Below are 24083 nucleotides of genomic sequence, written 5' to 3' on the forward strand. Positions count from 1 at the left end.
AAAGATGTGTTTAAATCTCAGTTCTATCACTTGCTGGGTTTTATTGTTTATAAAATAAGAATCATGAGGCTGCCCAACTGGTGGGCCCAGTACAGAATAGGTACTCAACAAATATGCAAATGTTTCTTCCCTCCCCTCTTCCCACACCGCCGTTCCTACCGCTGTCTTCTTATAATCTCAGGGCCAGAGAGTCTCCACCCAGTGACAGACAGATGCCTTAAGAATAATCAAGGTTCCAGGGTTGGTTGGCAACTAAGAGGAGAGTAGAGGCCAGGGGTAGAGAAAACTGTGGGGGTGTGATTGTCTTGGTGTTGGCTGTTGAAAAACAAAATTTTTGTGTGGCCAAATGTCGTGACATAGGATTTCCCAGCCTCAACATACACACTTATGGCCCTGACCGTGAGACCTCCCTTCATTGCTCCCCTCCTCCTACCCCTATTCCATTCCCTAACCAGCCTCCTCTTTCCACTTAGGGGTAAAATAATTGGATATAACCTCCCCCTTCCTCTAAAGCTTTTCTCCCTCCACCTCTTTCAGAGGAGAGAAGGTTAAGGGCAGGCAGTCTGCAATCTTCACAGTTCCTTGTGCAAGAGATCTGACATAGGAACAAGACAGGGGTCACGACTACAGCAAAGCTGGGTGGGACTTCAACTCATCTCCCACTTTTTAATGCCCACAAGCCAGCATGACTCCTTCATCCTCTTCTCCCCAACTGTCAATGGAACAGAAGAACAGTCTTGAGACTGGTAGGAAAAGTAAAATGGACCTAAGGAGTCATAGAGCATCATGAAATCTGAGCACCTGCTTTAGCTACAGCAGGCCTCGCAGGCTACTGGGCTCCTTGGGGCACAGCAGCCCGTACTGGGTGCTGAGGTAAAAGCCTTAACTGGAGCCATAGCTCCATCAGGACAGTACTTCCCCCCTGGTCTTTGCAGGGTTGGCAGATGGCACCAATTCCCTGGATTGCCAAAGGAGGGGTTTCGTTTTTTTGTCCATTGGGTTTTGTACAGATTCAAGAACAAACCCCCTTCTATAGGAAAGGTTTTGCATTCCAGAAAAACAAATCAGTAGCTGGGACATCTGACACATAGATGGATTATTGCTGGGCAGTCTCCTTACTTGAATGTGTATTTCAGGTTCAGCAGATATGCCAACTTCCTCTTCAAGCCTTTCCTGAGTCTGTAGCTAAAGAGAGCTTCTTCTCCCCTGTGAACTCAGGGCATTGATCTGCACCTCTCTAGTACACGTAGCACCTTCCGTCACATGCTCTGCTCATGTAGGTGACTTGCCTCTCCTTCCTGAGGGTGGAAATCATGTCTGATTTGTCTCTGTATTTCTTAGTAAAGACTTGTATGCTAGTAAAGTGCACACGTGCACACGTGCACACACACACACGCGTGCGTACACACACACACACACACACACAGTGAGAAACAGTGACAAAAGTGGAAAAGCATCCCTTTGATACCTGCAGGAGCCGATGGCTGTGTAGACCCTCGAAGGCCCTTATAATTCCATCCAGAGTCAGGCTTACTACCTCACGGCATTCTTGACGAAGCAGCATTATCATTTGGGCACCCTTATTTGTGAGTCCCCATAAAAGGTGAGCTTCTTCCAGCTCCTTCTTCGTATCTTCATGACCAAATCAAGTCTCACCTCAATCCTCCTTCTTTGTCTGGAGAGAGATCTGGCTCCCCTCATAACCAAACTTCTCAGAAAATTTGAGTATGTTGCCTGTCTCAAGTTCCTCATATTCCATTGGCTTTTCACCCATTCCAATCTTGCTTTAGCCCCACATTTGTAATGACACTCAATAAAGTGGCCCTCATGGCAACATTCAACCTTACTTATTATGCCCTTCTTCTTGAAATACTTTCTCCTCTTGACTCCTGTGGCACTTTCCTAGATTTCTACTCATGCCTCTGTTGACTGATTCTTGGCATTATCTGATGTTTCATTGTCTCTCCGCCATCTTCAAATACTGGAGTTCCCCAGGCCTCAACTGTGGGCTCCCTTCCACTTTACATTCTCTTCAGACTTTCATCCACACGCAAGGCTTCAGTAACATGCACCATGCAGTATCTGCTTTCAAATCTGCCTCCTGCAAACCCCTCATGGAGATCAAATCTGTGTATCCAACAGTCTCATCAGCAACTCAGTCTCAACATTTCTGAAATTGAACTCGTGATCCCCCCATAAGATGCAGTCTCCCTTCAGTGTTTCCCAGCTGGCAGATGTGGGCACATGTGCACTCTATACTCTCTCCATAGAACTTAACCACAGTATTCATGAAATAATAAGTTATAAATTAGCTGTTAAATGTCTGGCTACCCCCAAAAAATATAAGCTCCCTGAGAGGAGAAAGTATGTCTATTGAAAATTATTTGTTGAATGGATGACTTAATGAGCAAATTAATGAACCCATGAGTGAATAAATGAATGAGTTTGGCTGGTAGACCTTCCTAATCCCATCCAGCCCAGCAGTGAAAAATTATGAGTTCTCTCAAAGAAACAGAGAATAGGCACAGGGGGTGTGGGCTGAAGGAGTGAGTGAAGGTGACCAAAGGGTACACACTTCCAGTTAGAATATGACCACGTTCTGGGGATGTACTGTGCAGCATGGTGACTATAGCTAACAGTACTGCACTGTATGGTGGAAGTTGCTGAGAATAGATCTGACACGTTCTCACCACACACACACAAAATGATGACTGTGAGGTGATGGATGTGTTAACCAACTTTACTCTGGTAATTATCTTGCAATCTATCCACATATCAAATCATCACATTGCACACCTTAAACTTACACAATGTTATATGTCAATTTTATCTCAATAAAGCTGAAAAAGGGGAATTTATGAGTTCTGTAGTGGGGTATTGGCCTTGCACATGTGCCCCAGGAAAAAAGAAAATGTGAGATTGACACTATCCATTAAATATGAACAAATACATAAGGAAAGATACTTATCCAAATAAATATGTTTGGGTACAGAGATCAGAAATGTAGACACAGACTATAATCTTCATATTACTTCCAGAGACAGTTGGTGCGGGGTTTTCCCATTGCAGAGTGAGCTCTTGTAGTGACCTGTTCCCGTGCTTTGGTAAGCAGGGACAAGACCCTCTGACAGTTAACGGGACTGGTCCACAGAGCTGTCCCTCCAAACTGACAATAACTCTCCTCGCTTATCCCTAGAAACTCAAAAAATAGATCTAATCATAGCTTGATCAAGGCTATTTTTTTAAAAGAAGATGTATTCTTTAAAAAAAAAAAATACTGAGATTAAGATGGTATACTAAAAATCATCCAAGCAAGTGAGCCGTCTGAACTTTTTGTTTTGAAACATTTTTGCCACATGCCTTTAGGAGTGGAGCTCTAATAGTGTGAAAGCAGCTCATGGAATTCAAAGTCGGTGCATGTGTCCTAAACACTCCCTAAAGTAATTGTGCAGAGCATTGTGTGGTTGGACATTCCCCAAAATTCCCTTTGACCCAACGCCTTCCCTTAGCATATATGGCATCCTGTGGTGCTCTACCATCCTGTGATGCTCTAGTCTTTGAAGGCAGGTCATGGATTTCCATCTTTGTATCCTCCATAGCAGCAGCAGTCTGCTTTTCAAAGAATAGCACTAAGTGGATGTTTGTTGAAATCAATGATATCAGCCATTTTACTTTTTATGAGGTAGTGCTGCTTGTGCCCACCCGTCACTCACCACAGACTGACTCCTGGAGGACATCTCACTGAGGTCTGCCATCTTCACAGCGCGGCACACGTTAGACTTCACGGAATTGCCTCTCCCCATTGACCCACCTCTTTCTTGTATCCTCAACCACCTGAAATACTTTCTGTGAAGTGCTGAGAGACTACACCACTCTGTGGGAACACAGTGTTGCTAATGGGTTCATTTTGTTTGCCTCCTAATTGATATGGTTATAACTAGTTTTTATTAATAATAATGAAGCAACAATGCCAATAGCTACAATTTATAAAAGAGTGCCTGGACATAGTAGGTGCACACTAATTATTGGCTTATTATAATTACCAGTGATAATGACTTTTGTTAACAATGACCATATTGAGCTCGTAATGAAGTGAGCTTTTCTTTGGGGGGATGGAGGGGGTATTATCTCAAGGAAACTATTGGAATTATAGTTATTTTATATCCAGGAGTTGATTTGAAGTAAGTCATTAACTTTCTTTTTTTAAACAAATGTGTGTGTGTGTGTGTGTGTGTGTGTGTGTGTGTGTACATGCACATGTACTTCTCCTGCTTTCAAAGCAATTCAAAAGCTTTATAGATTTGGTGGTTAATAGTGCAAGTTTTGGCATCCAACTGCTTAGCTTCAAATGTAGCTCCATCACAAGCTAACTTCTGTGACTTTTTGCAAGTTACTTAACCTCTCTGAGTCCTAATTTTCTCATTTGTAAAAAGAACCTAACTCATAAAATGCTGAGGATTAAATGACACATTGAATGTCTACTGTGTCACATGATAGCACTCACCAATGTATATTGTTGTTTTTATTATGACTGTTATCTAAAAAGAACTGGAAAAATGCAGAAAAACAAAAAAGAAAACAGTCACATTTATTTTCATTATATAGCCACTATTAACATCCTAGACTACATGCTTCTGATCTTTTTTCTTTTTATATGTATGCCTAAGTATGTTTAATTATTGTAAAATTGTAAATTTTTATTTATTGCCAGCTTTTAATTTGCTTTATCAGTTTACTTTTCTGCATGAAATGTACAGTCTTGTCTAGAGTATTAATAGTTGCATATAAGTCCATCATAGGTGTGTTCTACAATTCATCACTGGACATTTACATTGCTTTGAATTTTTCACTCATAAATAATAGTAATCAAAATATCTGAATACACAACTTTTTGTTCAGATTTTTTTTGTATAAATTCATTGGAAACCATTAATTTCATGTCCATCAATAGTATATGAGGCTTCTAGTTTCCATATAGCCTTGCCAAGCCTGGATAGTATATCCTATATATTTTTTATCTTACCTGTCTAATGCTTCTTTGCAATGTGGGGCAAGTCATTTTAATTCTGAGCCTCAGATTCCTAACCTGTAAAATTAACTAATGGGTATAGAATTCAGAAATGTAGTCACAGGTCATAAAGTTTATATCGATTACAGAGCCTGTTAATACTCAGTATTTGAGCCATAGCTCAGATGAGAGAGGACTGGTTGAAGCTGGGCTAACCCCAGAAGAGGCTGAGGGACTAGTGTCGGAGAGCATTTCGGTGGTAATGGCATGACCAGCTAGAATGGCCCAGGATTGATCAGACCTGTAGATTCCAATTCAGAAAGTGATGTGGGAAACAGATAAATTTTAAATTTATGATTATTTTTTACTACTGTCCGTCTTGCTAAAATGCACACAGGGATCTTTTGTTTCTTTCACTGATGTATTGTAAGCACCAAGCTTGACACATAGTAGGGGTTCAATAATAAATGTCTGTTGAATGAAAAAATAAGCTGACTGAAGCTACTCCATACCTGTCAAGAGGCTGCACACCCTGGTAACTGGAAGACCCTCACCAGATAAGTGTGGGTGGGCTGCCATGACCGAGGCCTCGTGGACTTGTCTCTTCCTGTAACCATTGCTGTGTCCCGTGGCACAGCCTTTCTGATAGGTCAGTTCTTCCCACCTCGTTAGGGTGCAGCCTCTCCTACTACTAGGATCCACACTTCACAGCAATATTGGATCTCTCTGCTCAAACCCACTAGCTATCGTCTCAATGGTTCAACTCAGAGAGTAGTATTATTTCCAGGTTCTTAGGGAAACTCCATTGCTGCTCCTTTGTACTACCTAGAGCGACCACCTAATGGGGTAATTGTGAGTGTATCCTGTGAGATAATAAATAACGTAAAATATAAAACTATCCATCTAGGGAATATGCTGTTGTGGTTAAAAGCCCGGCTCTGGAGCCGATTCCCTGTAATTCAGATCTCGGTTTCGCAAGCTAATAGTTGTGTCCCCTAGAGCAAGTTACTTGACACACTGTGTTCAATTTTCTCATCTAAAATACATATAACTACTTTATAGGATCAACATGTAGATAAATTAGTTAAAATATGTGAAGAAATAGAAAGAGTAAATAAACATTACCTATTTTGATAATATAGTAAACTCACTAAAAATTTATTGTGTGCCGAAAATCAAACATGTATTATCTCAAGTAATCCTAAAACGACTCTATGGGCTAACTATTACTGTTTTTCCTACTTCATAAATAAGGATATTGAGTCTCAGAAAGTTTTCATAATGCCTTAACATCATATAGCTAGTGAGTGGTAGAAACTGGATTTAAATGCAGGTGTATTTGAAATATTCTCTCACAAAAAAATTTTTCTTAACAGAATTTGAAACATCTGCATTCTCTTTGACATTATAATTTTTAATATCTGACTTTGAGCCTTTTTAGCCATGCTTACAACCTTAAAACAATTTTTCAGAAACTATATATATGTGAATATTTAAACATGCATCTCTTAGTCTGAAAGTCCATAGTTTGTTTCTAAGGACTCTTACAATCACTTGTAGTGATTTTACTATGGTCCAATTCACCAATCTCTATTTCCTCTAGTAGGATTTTATCAAAGTGAATCAGCCAAGTCAATAACTAAGTATCACTAAAAGCTATAGTGTGGCAAATGATGATCAAAACAGACAATTGCCATGGAGTAGGTTTGGTAAGCTTATAAACATTATAATCTCATGGGAAAACAAAGAAACAAAACAGCTTTCCTTGCAAGATCAAAACATAAGCATTTCAGGATTCATTTTCCACAGTGTGTTGACGTTACAGGCTTTCTAACCTAACAGTGACTCCCCACCCACTTGGAAGTGTCCTGACATCGCAGTAGTACAGACTCCTCCATTGTAAAGTGCCTGGTTGACTGAGTGCCCTGTGAGTGGCCAACATCCTTCTCATTGCAGTGACAGACTAGAAATGTCAACCCTTCTCAGACATCCCTAGCAGACAAAACAATAAAAACTGAAAAGCAATCCATTTACAGATGTCAACCCAGGCCCTGTGCATGTGAGCGTGGTTTGCTATACCATATTTGACAGATTATTTTTTATATCCTTGAGACTTATCTTGTTTTCACTGAAAGATACTATAAAATGTTCTGTTACCTTTTTCCAGGTGAATTAGTTGTGATATTTGGTAAAAGTGGCTTTCATAATCAAGAGATTTAGATGGGGTACTGAGAGCCAGCACAGCCATGAATTGGCAGGACAGTGTAATTTGTGCATGACACTTGTGATGGCATGGGCTTGCACAGGATTCAACTTGATATTTGAAGATTTCATTTTTCTCTTCAACAGGTTAGTTATGTATGGCTTTGTGAAGGCTATGGTAAATGCTGGCCAGCTGAAAAATGGAGACTTCCATTTCACTGACTGTCTGTTTTTTGGTTCACTGATATCTGCTACAGATCCAGGTAATTAATTGCTCAAATAATGTTTTCTTCTTTTTAAGAATCAAACATTTAAACTGAATGTTTCTGTAAGACTATCACCCTACTCTATATAATAATTCCTTATTCCTCTTCACATGCAGTTGACACATCTGTTAGTGATTACAAAAAAGAGAAAAGAAACAGGTGAATATTCTAATAACTCTCAAAAAATGGGCCTGAAAGCAATTTCAGTAGTGGGAAGATTCTTTTAAATTTATTACAGTTTATTTCTTTAGAATATGTAGCCATTTTGAGCTACAGTCCTTAATTTTCCTCTATTCAACTTGTCTTCTTTCAAAAATGAGCTACTGAATTAAATGGTAAAAAAAAAAGATATTTTCAAAATTATTTATTATGGATCTTTTCAAACATATTAAGAGTAGAGAGACTAAAAAAAAAACCACCCACAAAAACTGTCATACACCCTTCAGCAATTATCAAATATGACCAATGCTTTTATCTATACCCACCTGTACTCCCTCTTTTTGTCATTATCATTATTACTTTGTGTAGTAGTTTATACAAATTAAGACACAAACAAGGGCTACATGCTGCATTTGATTGATATGACTATTGAGTCTCTTGTAATCTGTATATTTCCCCTCCATCTTCTTTTTTTTTTTTTTGTCATTTACTTGTTGAAAAAAAAAAGGTAGTTTATCTCGTGGTTGAATTGAATATGGCTCTTTATTTGTACCTCTACCGCCTGTATTTCTTGTAAACCGATGGTTAAATCTAAAGACTTAATACAGATCCATCTTTGTTGGGACGGATGCCTTGTAGGTGGTGTTGCAAGTCCCCATAGCAGCAGGAAGCACATAGTGACTAGTGAGCCAGCTGTCAGGCTGACCCACCTCACTATTGAGTTACTGCTCCAACAGAGACCACCAGAACACACCTGCACTTGACAAGGTGCATTTATTACATGTTGCCATGTGATAGAATGCTCTCAGAGGGTGTCAGAGAGGACTTATTATAGGACTTGGGCTTATGTTTTGTGATTTTAAGGAGGGTGTAAGGAATTGAGTCTTCATTCTAGATTAGATGCTGTCAGGAAGCAGAAGTAACTGGGCATTTGAATAAATCTTACCTAGAAGGAAGGAAGACTGGATTGAGCCTAAAACTACAACTGGTGAAGAAGCAACGGCCACTGATATAACCAGGATAGGGAGAGGTTGGTCAGTTTTATGTTTCGGGCAGGGTTCATCATTTGCGTTTAGACATGATCATGCAGTAGTCTTGTTTTGGTCTTCATCCAGGTCACAGAATGACCTTGTCTGATGCATTGTGAAATTGTTTATGTTCAGTGGAAGAACACCAAGGGCCAGCTGATCATATGAGGCCAGCTCCCCGATGTCAGAGGCTGCTTGTCTCTTTCTCAGAATGGCCCTCTGGCCAGCAGTATCAATGCCGTATGGTGGCTTGTTATAAATGTGGGATCTCAGGCTCAACCCCAGGCCTACAGAATCAGATTCTAGAATTTAGCAATATCTTCAAATGATTCATATGCACATTAAATCTGAGAAGCTCTATATTTTAGAGTTCCTCATTTTAGCTAATGGCTTTGGTTCCGGTCTACAGTTACTGCTTACTTCAGTATTTATTAGGGCTTACAAATGAGTGGTATGCTAACTCTGTCCTACCTTTTGTATTTATTAGCTGGTACTCTCCTATAAAGAAGCAATTTTCCATATCAACTATTTGAGTACTCATGATATCATTTGCACAAAACAGCAGGATAAATGATTGATTCATTCCGTTTATGTACTAATTTCCAAAATTATAAGTTGTTTGCCTAGTATCCTTCACATATAACCAAGAAAAAAGACTTTGTAAGTATCATATCAACAAATGGGTTTTAACATAGTTGATATGTTTCAATCTACTGCTGTCATTCTGTTTGATGATCAGTATACATATTCCATCTTTGACAACTGGGAGCCCCTTCAAGTTTCTCCTGTACACTCTTGTCATGACCCCAGTGGTCTTTCATAGGTTTCTTGTTTTGGGGTAGGGGTAGATGTTCCAACCTTATCTTGTTTATTTCTTCTACCCTGACTTGGATCCAGCCATTTTGTCAAGAAGCCTTGGTTCTTTCTAAGAGGGAAAATTATTTACAGACCAAAATTTGGGCATTAGGGGTTTTCATTACTACTGCATCAGTAACTGTTTCTAGATATTTTTATTTGTTTTAAAGGAGAAATAATATCGTAAATTCATATTAATATTTTCAGCTCAAATTTGCTTAACTGCCTTGAATTTTTATTTGTATTTTAATTTTTCTTCTGCCTACTTTTCATCTCCTTATTACATTAATATAATTTCTTACTTGCTTAAAATACATATTTTAAAAATTATAATATACATATTATTTCTAAAAATATGATTATTGAAAACTGTTTAAGATTTCACTGTGGTTCTTTTACCTTTTGGATATACGCTACTAGGGATAATAAGTTAAAAATTACTCTGTTTTAAGAGCCTTGAAATAATTTCTGTATTGCTGAGTTACAAGTCAATATACAATAATGTTCATTTATTTCATTTTGCTTTTAATTTTTGTTTTAAAATTAAATTAAATATCTACAAAATTCAAAAATGAAAACCATAGAATAGAACAAGAAAAACAATCTAGCTTCTATCCCTTCCCCTCTACCCTAATTTTCCAACCATTTTTATTGGTTTTTAGTTCACCCTTCTACTTTTAAATCTAAGAAAATACACAAACATGCACACACTCTACTAGGTTGGTGTAAAAGTAATTGCGGTTTAAAAGGTTAAAAATAATAGCAAAAACCTCAATTACTTTTGCACCAACCTAATATATGCTACTTCTTTGCTTTACTCTTTTTTAATTTACAGTATTTTGGACCGTACTTCATAGCAGTACATGAAGATCTTTCTCATTCTCTTCTTTAGCTGCAGAGTACCCAGTTTATTCAACCAATCATCTGTTGATGGATATTTGGGTTCTTTATTATCCTTTGCAATTAGTATGAATGATATTGCAGTTAATAACCTTGAAATTAATAGCTTTTCACATTTTGTCAGTGTTTCTTTGGAATAGATTTCTAGAAACAGTTTAAAAGGTAAATTCATTTCTAATTCTCCTAGATGCCAAATTCCTATCCATAAAGTTTGTACTATTTTGCATTCACACTAGCAATGTGTGACAGCACTTGTTCTCTGTAGGCTTGCTAATGCAGAATTTTGTCACTATTTTGGATTTTTACTCATATGAGAGGAGAGGATTTATATCACCCTATGTTTTTACTTAGTACTTCTCTTGTGATGAATAAGGTTGAACGTTTGTATGTTTAGGGGACATACTTTTTTCTGAAAACCAACTGTTTATAAGATACCCTTTCTCAGTGAGGTTGTTGGTCTTTCACTTTTCAAGTTTTAGAAGCCCTTAGTATATTAGGGATATTAACCCTTTGGAATATAAGTTACAAATATTTTTTCCAGTTTTATCTGTTTTATTTGGCTCATAGTGTGGAGGAAGAAAAATATTTTTAATGTCTGATGTTGACCCATTTCCTGAAAGAGGATGAAATGAAAGTAGGTCACAGATTTGAAATCTGTGGTACTGATTAGAAGATCAGAGCCCAGAGGGTGTATATGGGTAGACTGTTCCGCTCCAGAGCTGAGGGTGACAAGGCCACTAAGTCATTACCAGATGAGTTCATGCTCCACTCTCACAGCCCAGGGAAATGCTGCAGCTCCTTTGGACTCAGGATAAAATATTTTCAACCCACCAGTGATTTTTAGTTAGTTAGGGGTGTTCTTCTCTGTCACTTTTGGGCATTTTGCTTCCCATGGTCAGGTCTCCTTGCAGGTCACCTTTGCACTAATCTGCATGTTGAAAGCAGTGCACCCATGTTCCCTGGTGCCGACGCCAAAGGCCACGTTGGTTGTATTCTTCTCAGTGCTGCAGACAGCTCCAAGCACAACTGTGTTCAAGCTTTGTTCCTTCTTTAGCTGTTTTTATCCCTGAGGTTATGTTTACATGGCATGAAAACTGATTAAAATAGAATAAAAAAATCAAACTCGGTAAGAAGGTTATGTATCTACATTGTGTCAAACAATTGAGCTGACTGAATGTTTTTAAATTCAGAATTGACTCAGCCAAAGAGAAGCCTGAAAACCATGTCCACATTCCCAGGCTGGCATGGACCAGCTGTGCAACTTTGGGCACCACTCAGCCTGGCTAGACTTCATGGGTCCTTGCAGGTGGAAGATAATGTAATCTCAACTCTTCCAACCTTCATTTTACATATGAAGAAACTGCCTTTTCAACCCAAAGCCTCCCATCCAGACATTCTGGGGTTCTATCCCCACTCAGCAAATGTTAGAGATGATCTTACACAGCAGAGACCCACACACCAATAGGAATACTTACGCTTCATTTACTGGGAGCTAATTGCTATACTAAAACATGCTGAACCTACTCTCTGCTAAATTGGTACAATTTAAGATCTTCAACAACCTTGAAACACCTAGCTAATCTTATCCCACAATTATTCATTTATTGCCTAAATTATTGTGACTCACTAATTTATAAAATAGAACCCATGCTCTCGAGGTCTGCTTTTTCTTTGCCTTCTTTAAATCAATTCTTTCCCATTTAGCCTCAGCTAAATCTTGGCTAGGTATTATTAACTCTCCGTATTTTTCTTTTATAGATACACATTAGACTTAACTCTAATCTTCCTGCATGTTGCAGACTCTCCTCAGCCAATTTTCAGTTTACCTCCAGTTAGGATGGTTTGACTATTATTTGATTCATTTAATATCCTCCTTTCCTCACTGATGAAGATCTCACTAATGATGTAAAAGTCATCCACAGCACTTACCAGAGAGTGGACAGCTAAAGGCCTAGCCCCCAAAGAAACCGTGTGTGGCAGTTGGCGGAGAGGAAGAGAGAAGAGAGGGCTTGATCAATGAGTCAGCTCCTCATCAGGTTATGTTTAGACAAGGGAAGGTAGAAGGATGGAGAAGGGGAGAGAAGAGATCAACAAAATGGCAATAGAGTAGAAAGTCCAGAAACTGGAAACAAATGCTTTCCTAGTTAATATCCCTCATTTTACAAATGGCCAAAGGCCATACGGGATCCTCTGACCTCATGCGATGCCCGTCTTGGACTTGGGTCCCAGTTTGATAAATTTAGAGCAAGATAGTGATTTGTATTAATAAGTCTGAAATGTCTCTTTCTACAGGGTAGGTGAGGTAAAGAGAGAAGTCTTTTGGGTGTGGAAAGACACTGGGGAACCCCAGTGTGTACGCTGCTCCTGGAACACAAGCCTTGTTGGTGCCCATGGGGCATGTGCATCTGTGGCTCCTCCCTCCTCACCTTCCTCAGGTCGTTGCTCAAATGTCACCTTGAAGAGACCTTCCCTAACCATCCAAAATTGCACCTTTCCTCCCCCCACACAGTTACCCCCAAATCGCGGTGCTTCCCATCCCCTTTTCTCGCCTTACATTTCTGTAGAGCACTAATCACTATCTCATTTAAACTTTCTAGTAACCACATTAAGAAGGTAAAAAGAAATGGGTAGAATTCATTTTAACAGTATATTTTATTTAATTCAATATTAAATAAATGTTATCATTTCAAAATGTGATCAACATAAAATTATCAATGAGGTATTTTACTTTTCTTCATATTATCTTTGAAATCTAGGGTGTATTTTATTCTTCCAGCCCACCTGTTCGGCCTGGCCACATTTCAAGTAGCCACAAGTGACTTGTAGCCACTACATTAGACAGGGCAAATCTCCAGTAAGCCCTGTTTGAGGTGACTCAAATCAGGACAACCTGGATTAATTTTCTTGAGACAAAATAGGACAAGTCTATGAAGTAGGAATTATTTTCTAGTCTTAAGTACTGGACTAACCCTTCCGGATTTCGAAATAGTGCAGCAGCATTTGAGTTTTAATGCAGCTGCATCATATAAAACGAAGACATTTTAGTCCACATAGGAAACAGGGAAATTAATGAAGTGAGAAAATGCACAACCCACATGTGCTTGCATGAGTGGCTTCCTGGAGACCTTGGAGGAAATGTCAGTTCTGTAAATACCACGGTGAGTTTATAGCATCTTCTGGGTGATTAATACTTAATGTAATGTGCTGAGTTCTTCCTTTTCCTGAAGGAAGCTACTTTTCTGGACATCTTCCAACCTTAAAAAAACTACGCTACATATTATTAGTGCTTCTGCAAGTCTGCAGTGCATGGGTTCGCACTCTCTGGAAACAGGAAGAAAGAAATACTGGCTGCGTAGCCAAGAAGAGAGGCACATACTTTTGTTTTGGTTGAATATATTTTTTTCAGGGACAAAAACCAGTATCACCACTAAGCTCTGTGCTGGGAGTTCCACCATCATCTTGAGTCCCTGTCCCTTCCAGGGCCGTGAGACTCCTTATCACCGAGGGTGATCGGGGATACTCAAGTGCTTCACATTTTATTGTCGAGAAGAGATCCCCTCTCACACTCCACACTTTGCTCTAGCAGTTTCCTCCACAAACTTATTAATTCATTAATTTAACATGTATTTATTGAAAAGATACTGTTCTAGATACTAGAAATATAAGAGTGAAAAGATAGGGGGCAAAACATAAAAATTAGAAAAAGTTCCTCCCTCATAGGGACAAAGAAATAGGAAGTAAATAAATAGTAGATGAATAACAATTAGTGCTCTACAGAAATGTAAGGCGAGAAAAGGGGATGGGAAGCACCGCGATTTGGGGGTAACTGTGTGGGGGGAGGAAAGGTGCAATTTTGGATGGTTAGGGAAGGTCTCTTCAAGGTGACATTTGAGCAACGACCTGAGGAAGGTGAGGAGGGAGGAGCCACAGATGCACATGCCCCATGGGCACCAACAAGGCTTGTGTTCCAGGAGCAGGGTACACACTGGGGTTCCCCAGTGTCTTTCCACACCCAAAAGACTTCTCTCTTTACCTCACCTACCCTGTAGAAAGAGACATTTCAGACTTATTAATACAAATCACTATCTTGCTCTAAATTTATCAAACTGGGACCCAAGTCCAAGACGGGCACCGCATGAGGTCAGAGGATCCCGTATGGCCTTTGGCCATTTGTAAAATGAGGGATATTAACTAGGAAAGCATTTGTTTCCAGTTTCTGGACTTTCTACTCTATTGCCATTTTGTTGATCTCTTCTCTCCCCTTCTCCATCCTTCTACCTTCCCTTGTCTAAACATAACCTGATGAGGAGCTGACTCATTGATCAAGCCCTCTCTTCTCTCTTCCTCTCCGCCAACTGCCACACACGGTTTCTTTGGGGGCTAGGCCTTTAGCTGTCCACTCTCTGGTAAGTGCTGTGGATGACTTTTACATCATTAGTGAGATCTTCATCAGTGAGGAAAGGAGGATATTAAATGAATCAAATAATAGTCAAACTATCCTAACTGGAGGTAAACTGAAAATTGGCTGAGGAGAGTCTGCAACATGCAGGAAGATTAGAGTTAAGTCTAATGTGTATCTATAAAAGAAAAATACGGAGAGTTAATAATACCTAGCCAAGATTTAGCTGAGGCTAAATGGAAAAGAATTGATTTAAAGTGTGCAATGTGATTATGTGCTACCCATATATATTGCAAAATGATTACTACAATAAGGTTAGTTAACACCTCTATCTCCTCACATAATTGCCTGTTTTTAATGTGTAAAACAATGTAGATTTAAGATCTGCTTTCTTATTCACTTTCAAGTGCATGATGCAGTATCATTAGCTATCTTCACGCTGCCGTAGCTTAGATCCCCAGCGCTTACGCCTCGTACAGCCTGTGCCCTTTGACTGACATCTCCTGGTTTGCCCGCTCCCAGGCCCTGGCAACCACCATTCTGCTCGTTATTTTTATGACTTATACTTTCCTAGATTTCACACAAGAATATGCTCCTTAATGGAAATACCACAACAATTTAAAACTGAGAAGCATAGATACAAAGCACTGTATAGATGATGACATTTGGTGAAATATAGGCACTTGTAAAATAAGATTGAACTGTGTGAAATTTTCTCAAGTCCCTTTTTCCAGTCTTATTTTTCTCCTCCAACACATAATAACCCAGGAACTAACTTACACTCAAGCTTCAGAGGCAGAGCAAAAAGAAATGAGAGTAAATATCTATATGATTTAAGTACCATGCATGTGCCATTCAAAAGTATAAATACTGCAACCTCTGACTTGACAAAAGCAGATTAAATAAACTCCTGTCCAACTGTCTCAATTCTATTCTTTTTCATAGTAGAACATAATAACAAGTTCTTAAGGCCTGACAATCTTAGAGTTAATGCCCATTACTGTTTTGTTTTATGTAGCTTGTCAGAAATCCAAGAAACTTCACATTTATATTATGATTGCCCTGTTTCAAAGGATATGGATATGTTTAATGTGCCTAAATTGGGTAGACTCAATATCAGAAATAAATATTTATTTAAAAGTGGTAAATAGTAATTTTGTGTAGTCAGTTGGGGAAATACAGTCCACAATTCTTTTCATTAAGTTTAGTTTAAAAATCGAGTTGACGTAAATTATTAGTTTAATTCCTCAATTAAACAAGTCAAAATGTACATAGTGCTTCATAGGATCCATTTCTTCATCGTCATAAACATTAAATAATGTTTAATAAATAGATCTGATAAAGCATTTACAGATGTCTCAAATACAAATGGCATGTTGAGTTTTGCAAAGTGCATATCAAATATTTATTGAATAAATAGTCATTGACTATTGCTTAGGAAGACTGTCCATAGTGTGGGATAGGCCTGTGTTTAAATCCCTATTCTTTCTAACCCACTTAGCCTCAATTTCTCCATCTCTAAAATGAAGACAGTAAGACTTGAAGTTTCTTTATAAGGAGATAATATATTTTCCTTTTTTAATTGTTATATTGTTATTGTCATCTTTATGCTGTAGTAAGATGAGGCTGTTATTTTACCATCAACAAGTGAGACAAGCACAATTTTGCTTGCTTTCCTGGTAACAGCGATGTATTTCCTGAGTTTATACACTTGCTTCATGGAATGCCCTCTTGACCAACGCATTCATTTGTGAGTTGCTTGGTTTGAGTTGGGAATGTTTTATATGTAATGTGGTAATTTTGTTTTGAATAAAACACAAATACACTTTTATATTTATTTTCATAGGTGGAAGATAGTAATTTGTAAAAGCAAATCTCAGATATTGCCATTTTACCTCTATGTATTTTTGTATACATCTCTATAATTATGGTGATTGTTCTTACATAACCATGAAGCCATTATCAAGCCTGCAAAAATTTCCATAATCCATTGGTATCATCTAATACCCATTCCACATTCAAAGTTCTCTGATTTGTGCCATGTTTCTTTAATCAGAACCCAAACAAGGTTCACGTAGGACTTTTCGTTGTTACATCTCTGCATTCTCATTTAGCCCAGGGAAGAGCTTCCTCCTCATCTTTTCATTTTGTACTCTCGACTTGTTGAGGAACTTTGGTCAATTCTACATTTGTCTGTTTGCTTACTTGTGGTGTCATTTACTTGTCCCTATATCCTCATATTTCTATAAGTGAAAGTTAGCTCTAAAAGTCTTAATTAGGTTCAGGGTCACCTGTTTTTGCAAAAATACTGCATAGGGGATGATGTTGCTTCTTATCAGAAGTTACACATGCTCTGGGTATCAACTTTCAGTAATGCTAAGTCTGGTCACTTGGCTCAGGTTGTTGACATCCTGATTCCTCCTTCTGAATTTCCCCCATGAAATTTCAGGTAATAATTTCATCCATTGATGCTTATTGTCTGAACCTATTAGTTTCATTAAGATTGACAAAATGGAACAGATCATGCCAAAAAAAAAAAAAGAAAAAGAAAGAAAAAGAAAAAGAAAGAAAGAAACTGGACCGCTGTCTTATACCATATACAAAAATAAACTCAAAATGGATTAAAGACGTCAATGTAAGACCTGAAAGCATACAATTCCTAGTAGAAAACAGGCAATAAACTTTTGACATCAGTCTTAGTAATATCTTTTTGGATCACCTCAAGCAAGAGAAACAAAAGCCAAAATAGATAAATAGGACTTCATCAAACTAAAAAGCTTCTGCCCAGCAAAGGAACCCATAAGCTAAATGAAAAGACGACCTACTGAATGGGAGAAGATATTCGCAAATGATATATTCTATATCAGGTTGTTATCCAAAGTACATGAAGAACTTATACAATAAAAAAACAAACAACAACAACAAAAAACCTGATCCAAAAATGGACAGAAGACCTGAAGAGACATTTCTCCAAAGAGGACATGGAGATGGCCAATAGACATATGAAAAGATGCTCAACATTGCTAATCATCAAGGAAATGCAAATCAAAACCACACACACCTCACACCTGTCAGAATGGCTATCATCAATAAATCAACAAACAATATGTGTTGGTGAGGATGTGGAGAAAAGGGACCCCTTAAGAACTGTTGGTGGGAATGTAAATTGGTGCAGCCACTATGGGAAACAATATAGAGGTTCCTAAAAAAAAACACTGAAAAATAGAACTACCATATGACCCAGTGATTCCACTTCTGAGTATTTATCTGAAGAAATCCAAAACACTAATTCAAAAAGATATATGTAATCATATGTTTATTGCAGCATTCTTTACAATAGCCACGATATGGAAGCAACCTAAGTGTCCAGCAATAGGCAATTGGATAAAGAAGATGTATATATTACTCAACAGTAGTAAAGAAGAATGAAATCTTGCCACTTGCAACAACATGGATGGACCTAGATGGTATTATACAAGTCAGACAGAGAAAGATAAATACCACATGATTTCATTTATATTTGGAATTTTAAAAAATTAAAGCAAAAGAACAAACAAAACAAAAACAAACTCATAGAAACAAAGATCAAACTGATGGTTGACAGAGGGGAGTGGAGTGGAAGATGGATGAAAGAAGTGAAGGGGAATAGAGTCAATAATAATGTGATAAATGGACATGGTGACAGATGGTTGCTGGACTTAGAGTGGGGATCACATCATAAGATAATGTGTCAAATCACTATATTGTACACCTGAAACTAATATAATACTGTATGCCAACTATTCTTTAATTTAAAAAAATAGCATTACTTTGATATCGCCCCCAGACTTTTTTTTTCAAATAATTTAGGACAAAAATAAAGCATAAAACAAAAGACATCTTTAAAAAAATTAATAAAATGGTGATTCTTTTCCAATTTTATTGTTTCTTCCAAATTACTAGCTAGAATTATTCTTGCAACAAAACCATCCTATATTATTATTGTAAACCACTACTATGTCATCTAAATGGAATGTGCAAAACTTATCTGGATCGTTGGTCAAAGAAAGCACATATAAACAAATTTCTGTTTTAAACATATGGTTTTAAACATACCCCAGTACCATCATCACACCTAACATATTCACAGTAATACCAACCTAGTAACTTTTGTGGTAGGCAAAATAATGGTCCTCCAAGGATGTCAGGTTCTAACATCCAGAACCTGTGAATATGTTACCTATTGCAATATGGGCTTTGCAGATGTGATTAAAGTAAGGACCTTGCAGTGTGGATATTAGCCTGTATTATCTGGGTGGGCCCAAACTTATCACATGGGTCCCTAAAAGCTATAGAACCTTTCCTGGCTGTGATCAGGGAAAGATGTAACTACGAAAGAAAGAAACAGAGAGATACAATTTTGCTGACTTTGAAAATGGTGGAAAGGGACGATCAACCAAGGAATGTGGGTGACCTCTACAAGCCAGAAAGGGCAAGGAAACTGATTCTCTCCTAGGGTCTCCAGAAAGGAATACAGCCCTTCTGACACCTTGATTTTATCTCAGAGAGACTCGTGTCACACTTGACCTACAAAACTATAAGGTAATATATTTGTGTTGTTTTTAGGCCAAGTTTGTGTTAATTTGTTACAGCAACAATAGAAAACTAATATAATTTTTAAATGTTATCAAATATATAATTAGAATTAAATTTTCCAAAATGTCATAAAATTTTATAGCTGCTCTGTTCAACCAAGCCACACAATGTCTGCACATTGATTTTGGATGATATAAGGACTGATTTAAAATAATAAACTTTAAAATAATAAAATAATAAACTTGCAAAAAGAGACGTTGAATCATTTAATCTAACACCTTTATTTTACAAAAGAGCAAACTAAAGTTTAGAGGTGAATGACTCGTTCCTGAGACACTCATGTCAATATATATATAGTCACTCTGAAAAATTCATGATGGTAAGCAGTGGGTTCTGGGAAAGTGATGACCTTAACTTGGTCTCCTTGCCCTTTGTCCCCCACTGTACTCTCTGATTTTGCTAGAATCGGTGCTGGTGCAGCCTTGAGCTCCGCGTGGTCCCCACAGACCTAAGACATACTGAGCTTCCCTACCACGAGTAGCACGAGTACCTGGATACCAGCTTCAGAGTTGTTTTTAGACACAAACTGGAAAGCTATTAGGTTGTAGGTTGGTGCAAAAGTAATTGCGGTTTTTGCAATTACTTTTAGCCTTTTAAACCGCAATTACTTTTGCACCAACCTAATACGAGTCTTCAGAAAAGGTTTGAGTTGTAGAAGTGTGTGGGTCTTGGTGATGGGAAAGGGGGAGTAATTTGACCTGCCTGACGCTGCATGAGTGAACGTGGTCCTTGATTGCTGGGAAAGGGGGCCTCCTAAGGTGCCTGGAGGGTAGCTCGCCTGCATCTACACCACTGGCTTACTTTCTGCCACTTACAGTACTGCAATCCTGGAGGGTAGGCCAACAGTCTTAAGTCTCAATAAGCCAAGAAAGAAAAATAAAAACACAGTAAGACTTTCCAGGGGCTTGAGAGAAGAAAATAGACCAGAACATATAGAACGTATACACAGAATAAATTCCTAAAGTAGTCAGAAGACAATTTGAACAACTTCATGAGAAATCTTAGGAGGATCAGGGAAGATAAAATTCATGATTTTCCAAGTAAACAATTGAGCAGATAAACTGAAGAAGAGGATGACGCTGTCAAGACCTGCCCTCCACAACAGGCAGACAGACACGTGGCCCATAGTGTCCATGGCACCAAGCCCGACTCACCCTGAGTTAGCCAAACGCTCAGGTCAGGCTTAGGGAGAGAAACAGTGGTCATCCACCAGCCCCGGGATTCAGAGGGAAATGGAATGATGAAGATGTTGGGCTCCTTACCCCCAGATCTTTTGTGTTGCCCTGATATCATCCCCATGAATACAGATCCTAGAGTCCAGCCGGCTGTGTGTGCCTGGTGTAGAAAGGAGCTCAGCAATAATTTCTCCATGGAAATGCAAGTGAGCCAAAAACGTGGACTTGCACATTTTCTTCTAACTTGCCTTTTCACTGCTGTGTGTAGCTGCCTTGGCTGGCGGCTGCTGCACCCATCCACCTCCCTGGCCTTCAGCCCATAGGCAGCAGTCCCAAACAGCCTTCCTTTCCCCTGGGGAGTTCTCATGGCCTTTGTTGGTATTGTTCTTTTTGTTAGTTTCAATTCCTTTTTTCTCCCAGTACTTTTTCTATCACTTATTTTGGGGAGGAAGCCAGTAGCCTATGCTAGCTCATCATCTTAGGGATGGGAAGAATGCTATGATACAAATATTAATACCACTTTTCCCTACATTAATATAAAAAGTTAATGAAATTCCCATGAAAACCTAAAACTTCAAAAAAAATGGAACTGGATAAAATTATTTTAAAGTTTATAAAGTAGAGTACAAGCATGACGGGAACTGCCTAATCAGATATAAGAATATACTATTAAACCATTATAATCAAGACAATATGATATTGGTCCAGGACTAGAGAGACCAGAGGATCCAGAAACAGAGCCCTGTGTAAATGAGAATCCAACAGAGGTGGTTTTTCAATTTAGTGGGAAAAAGATGGTTAATTTAACAAATGGTACTTGCACAATTGACTGGCTATCCATTTAGAAGATGATAAATTGCACATTTATCTAACCATCTACAAAAATATATTTAGAAGAATTAAAATATAAATGAAAACAAAGTAAAGTAAGTCTGGCAAAAAAAAATCTGTAAATCTATATTTACAAATTAAAGATATGGAAATTCTTCTTAACAAAAAATAGAAAACCAGAATCTATAAATAAAGAACAGGTATAGTTAGCTACGTAAAAAAAATAACATTTTTAAATGAGAAAATACCGTAAACAAAATCAATGAACAGACAGCATTTTAGGGGAAAGGCGTTTAAATATACAGGACAGTGTATTGCTATCTTTCCAATATACAAAGAACACTTTGAAATGACTCTGGCAACAAGGAACAGAAAAATGGGCAAAGACTATGAAGAGGCAATTCATCGAAGAACAAACCCACTACAAATGTGAAAAGTTGTTTAAACTCAGCAGAAGTCATGGAAATGTAAAATAAATTAACAACATAGCACTTTACCCCTAGCAGTTTGGCAACAATTACAATAGCAGTAATAGTCATTACTGGCAGGGAAGCAGGGGAAAGTGGACTCTTACACGTTTTAGTGGAAATTTAAATCATTAACAGACTTTTGGAAAGCAATTTGGCAACAGCTATTACAATTTAAAATACATGGCCCCTTTTGACCCTGCCATCTGACTCCTGAAAGGCTGTCCCACACAAGTGAAAACACTGGTTCTTGAGGATATGTGGGCCCTGATGTTTATTGCAACATTTTTAAGTGAAGGGGAAAAAAAAGAAGCAAAGTCAGTTCTATCAATACGGGGATTGTTGGATAGATTGTAGGACATCTATACATATCATGCAGCCATTAAAGAGGATAAACAGTCCTCTTCCAGCTGACTTGAGAGTTTCCCAGGATGCATTGCTATGTAATGCGAGATGCAGAAAAGTATAAAATATGATTCAAAAATTTTTTAATGGTGTACACCCCCATGTATTTATGTATAGATAGCTAAAGCCCATCCGTGTGTGTGTGTGTGTGTGTGTGTGTGTGTGTGTGTGTGTGTGGCATGACTCATGGGTATAACCATAGATTAAATGTTTTTTGTTTTTTCTCCCACTGCTCCTTTAAAAGTGTTCAGTAGGGCTACTCCTTTTCCACCTGCTGGAATAAAACGTTGGTCTTCAAATTGAAAATTTGAGTCTCAGTTCAGCATGAAACGTGTCTAATCGCATGCAATGTTACAGGTTTTCAATTTAAGACTTTATCTCCCTTAGCCTTCTGCCTTTGGGAGAACAGGTGTGATAGGTATCTTCTCTCTCACGTGACTCATCTACCCCTTGCTACATGTGGTTTCTGACTACTACAAGGTGGGGGAGGAGGTGCAGTAAGGAAATTTTTTATTTGGTTGGTAATAAGAGACCATCAGAGTGGCTAGACAGCCACAGCCTGCTAGATGTCTCAGGTGAGAGTCAAACAGTATTTCACTGTTTCTCCCAAAGTCCAGGTATCACATCTTAAGCTGTCTGATAGTGCAGGCAAAGTCCCTTCCCATAGGCTTGAGCTGGGGGTCAGACACCCTGACCCCCATGTGGGAGGGTGGGATTTACAACTCACCAGTAGCAAAAGAACGCCCTTCACAGATGTTAACCTCCAGGCTGAGGTCTACAGAGCCTTCCGCATTCCTAATGTAGGTGAGTGGTTTAAGGGAATCCTGTAGCTGGTTTTGGTAAGCACTTTAAAACTGTGCATCTCACTGCGGACAGTGTTATTTTGTCTTTGTTCCTCAGTTTATACTTCTGTTTTAATATATATTACAAATGTGTGTATATGATTATTATAGAGAATTTTAGTGTAACGAGATTTAGGTGGGACGTGTTAACCTCAGCCTAAAAACATCCACTCTTCACTCTCTCTAATTCACCACGTTTACTCAGACATGTAAATATTTCACTCTGCAGTTCTAATATTCACCAGGTCTCTGGACCACCACCATTAGCATCGACTGGACACTTATTAGAATTGCAGTTTTGGACCCCACTCCAGACCTGCTGAATCAGAATCTCTTGTGGAAAAGTCCCCAGATTGTAAACCTGGGAGGAGGGAAGGTGTGAGTTTCAGAGAGGAAGTATGAGGAAAAGAGAGACATGCCAAAAAGAAAAAGGGGAAGAAAAGACTATTAAAACAAATAAACAAGTAAACAAAGTATGTAGAATGTGATGACACTTATGCATTTATATGGAAGCTCATCTATGTATGTAAAAAAGAAAGGTTTAAAATTTCATAGAAGTGAGAAAATTAACCAATTTTTTATATCATATTAGTAAAACACTATGAAGTGTAATGAGATGATCTTAAAAATCTTCAAACTCAGTATGATACTGTGCATGCCATGAAGTAAAAAAAAAAAAAAATTCAGTCACTTCATGTATGACATGTAAGTCATGTGTTTTGACTTTTCAGGCAGCTAACATGTGCTAAGAATCCCAAATGCTTTGATGATGCCCTGAGTCCTGGATATTGGCTTTCAGAAGGAGACTACTGGCTCGTGTTAATTGAATTTAGAAAATTCACTCTGGCATTATGCTGTCTGGAGCCTAAATTAAATGCATGGATGATAATACATTTATTGAAATTAGAAGC

The 24083-nt window shown here is 38.3% G+C and overlaps 1 protein-coding gene across 2 annotated transcripts in view; it reads left to right on the forward strand.

Annotated features, from left to right (window-relative positions):
- The window catches only part of SLC9A9 (solute carrier family 9 member A9), a 570416-nt gene that overhangs the window by 149665 nt on the left and 396668 nt on the right, over window positions 1–24083 (forward strand). For both annotated transcript variants that reach the window (XM_074334001.1, XM_074334003.1), the window contains exon 5: window positions 7358–7473. In XM_074334001.1, coding sequence (XP_074190102.1) covers window positions 7358–7473 — 116 coding nt within the window. The remainder of the gene's footprint in view (window positions 1–7357; window positions 7474–24083) is intronic.

This window comes from Rhinolophus sinicus, linkage group LG01 (genome assembly GCF_036562045.2).
Source record: "Rhinolophus sinicus isolate RSC01 linkage group LG01, ASM3656204v1, whole genome shotgun sequence".
NCBI classification, from domain to species: Eukaryota; Metazoa; Chordata; class Mammalia; order Chiroptera; family Rhinolophidae; genus Rhinolophus; species Rhinolophus sinicus.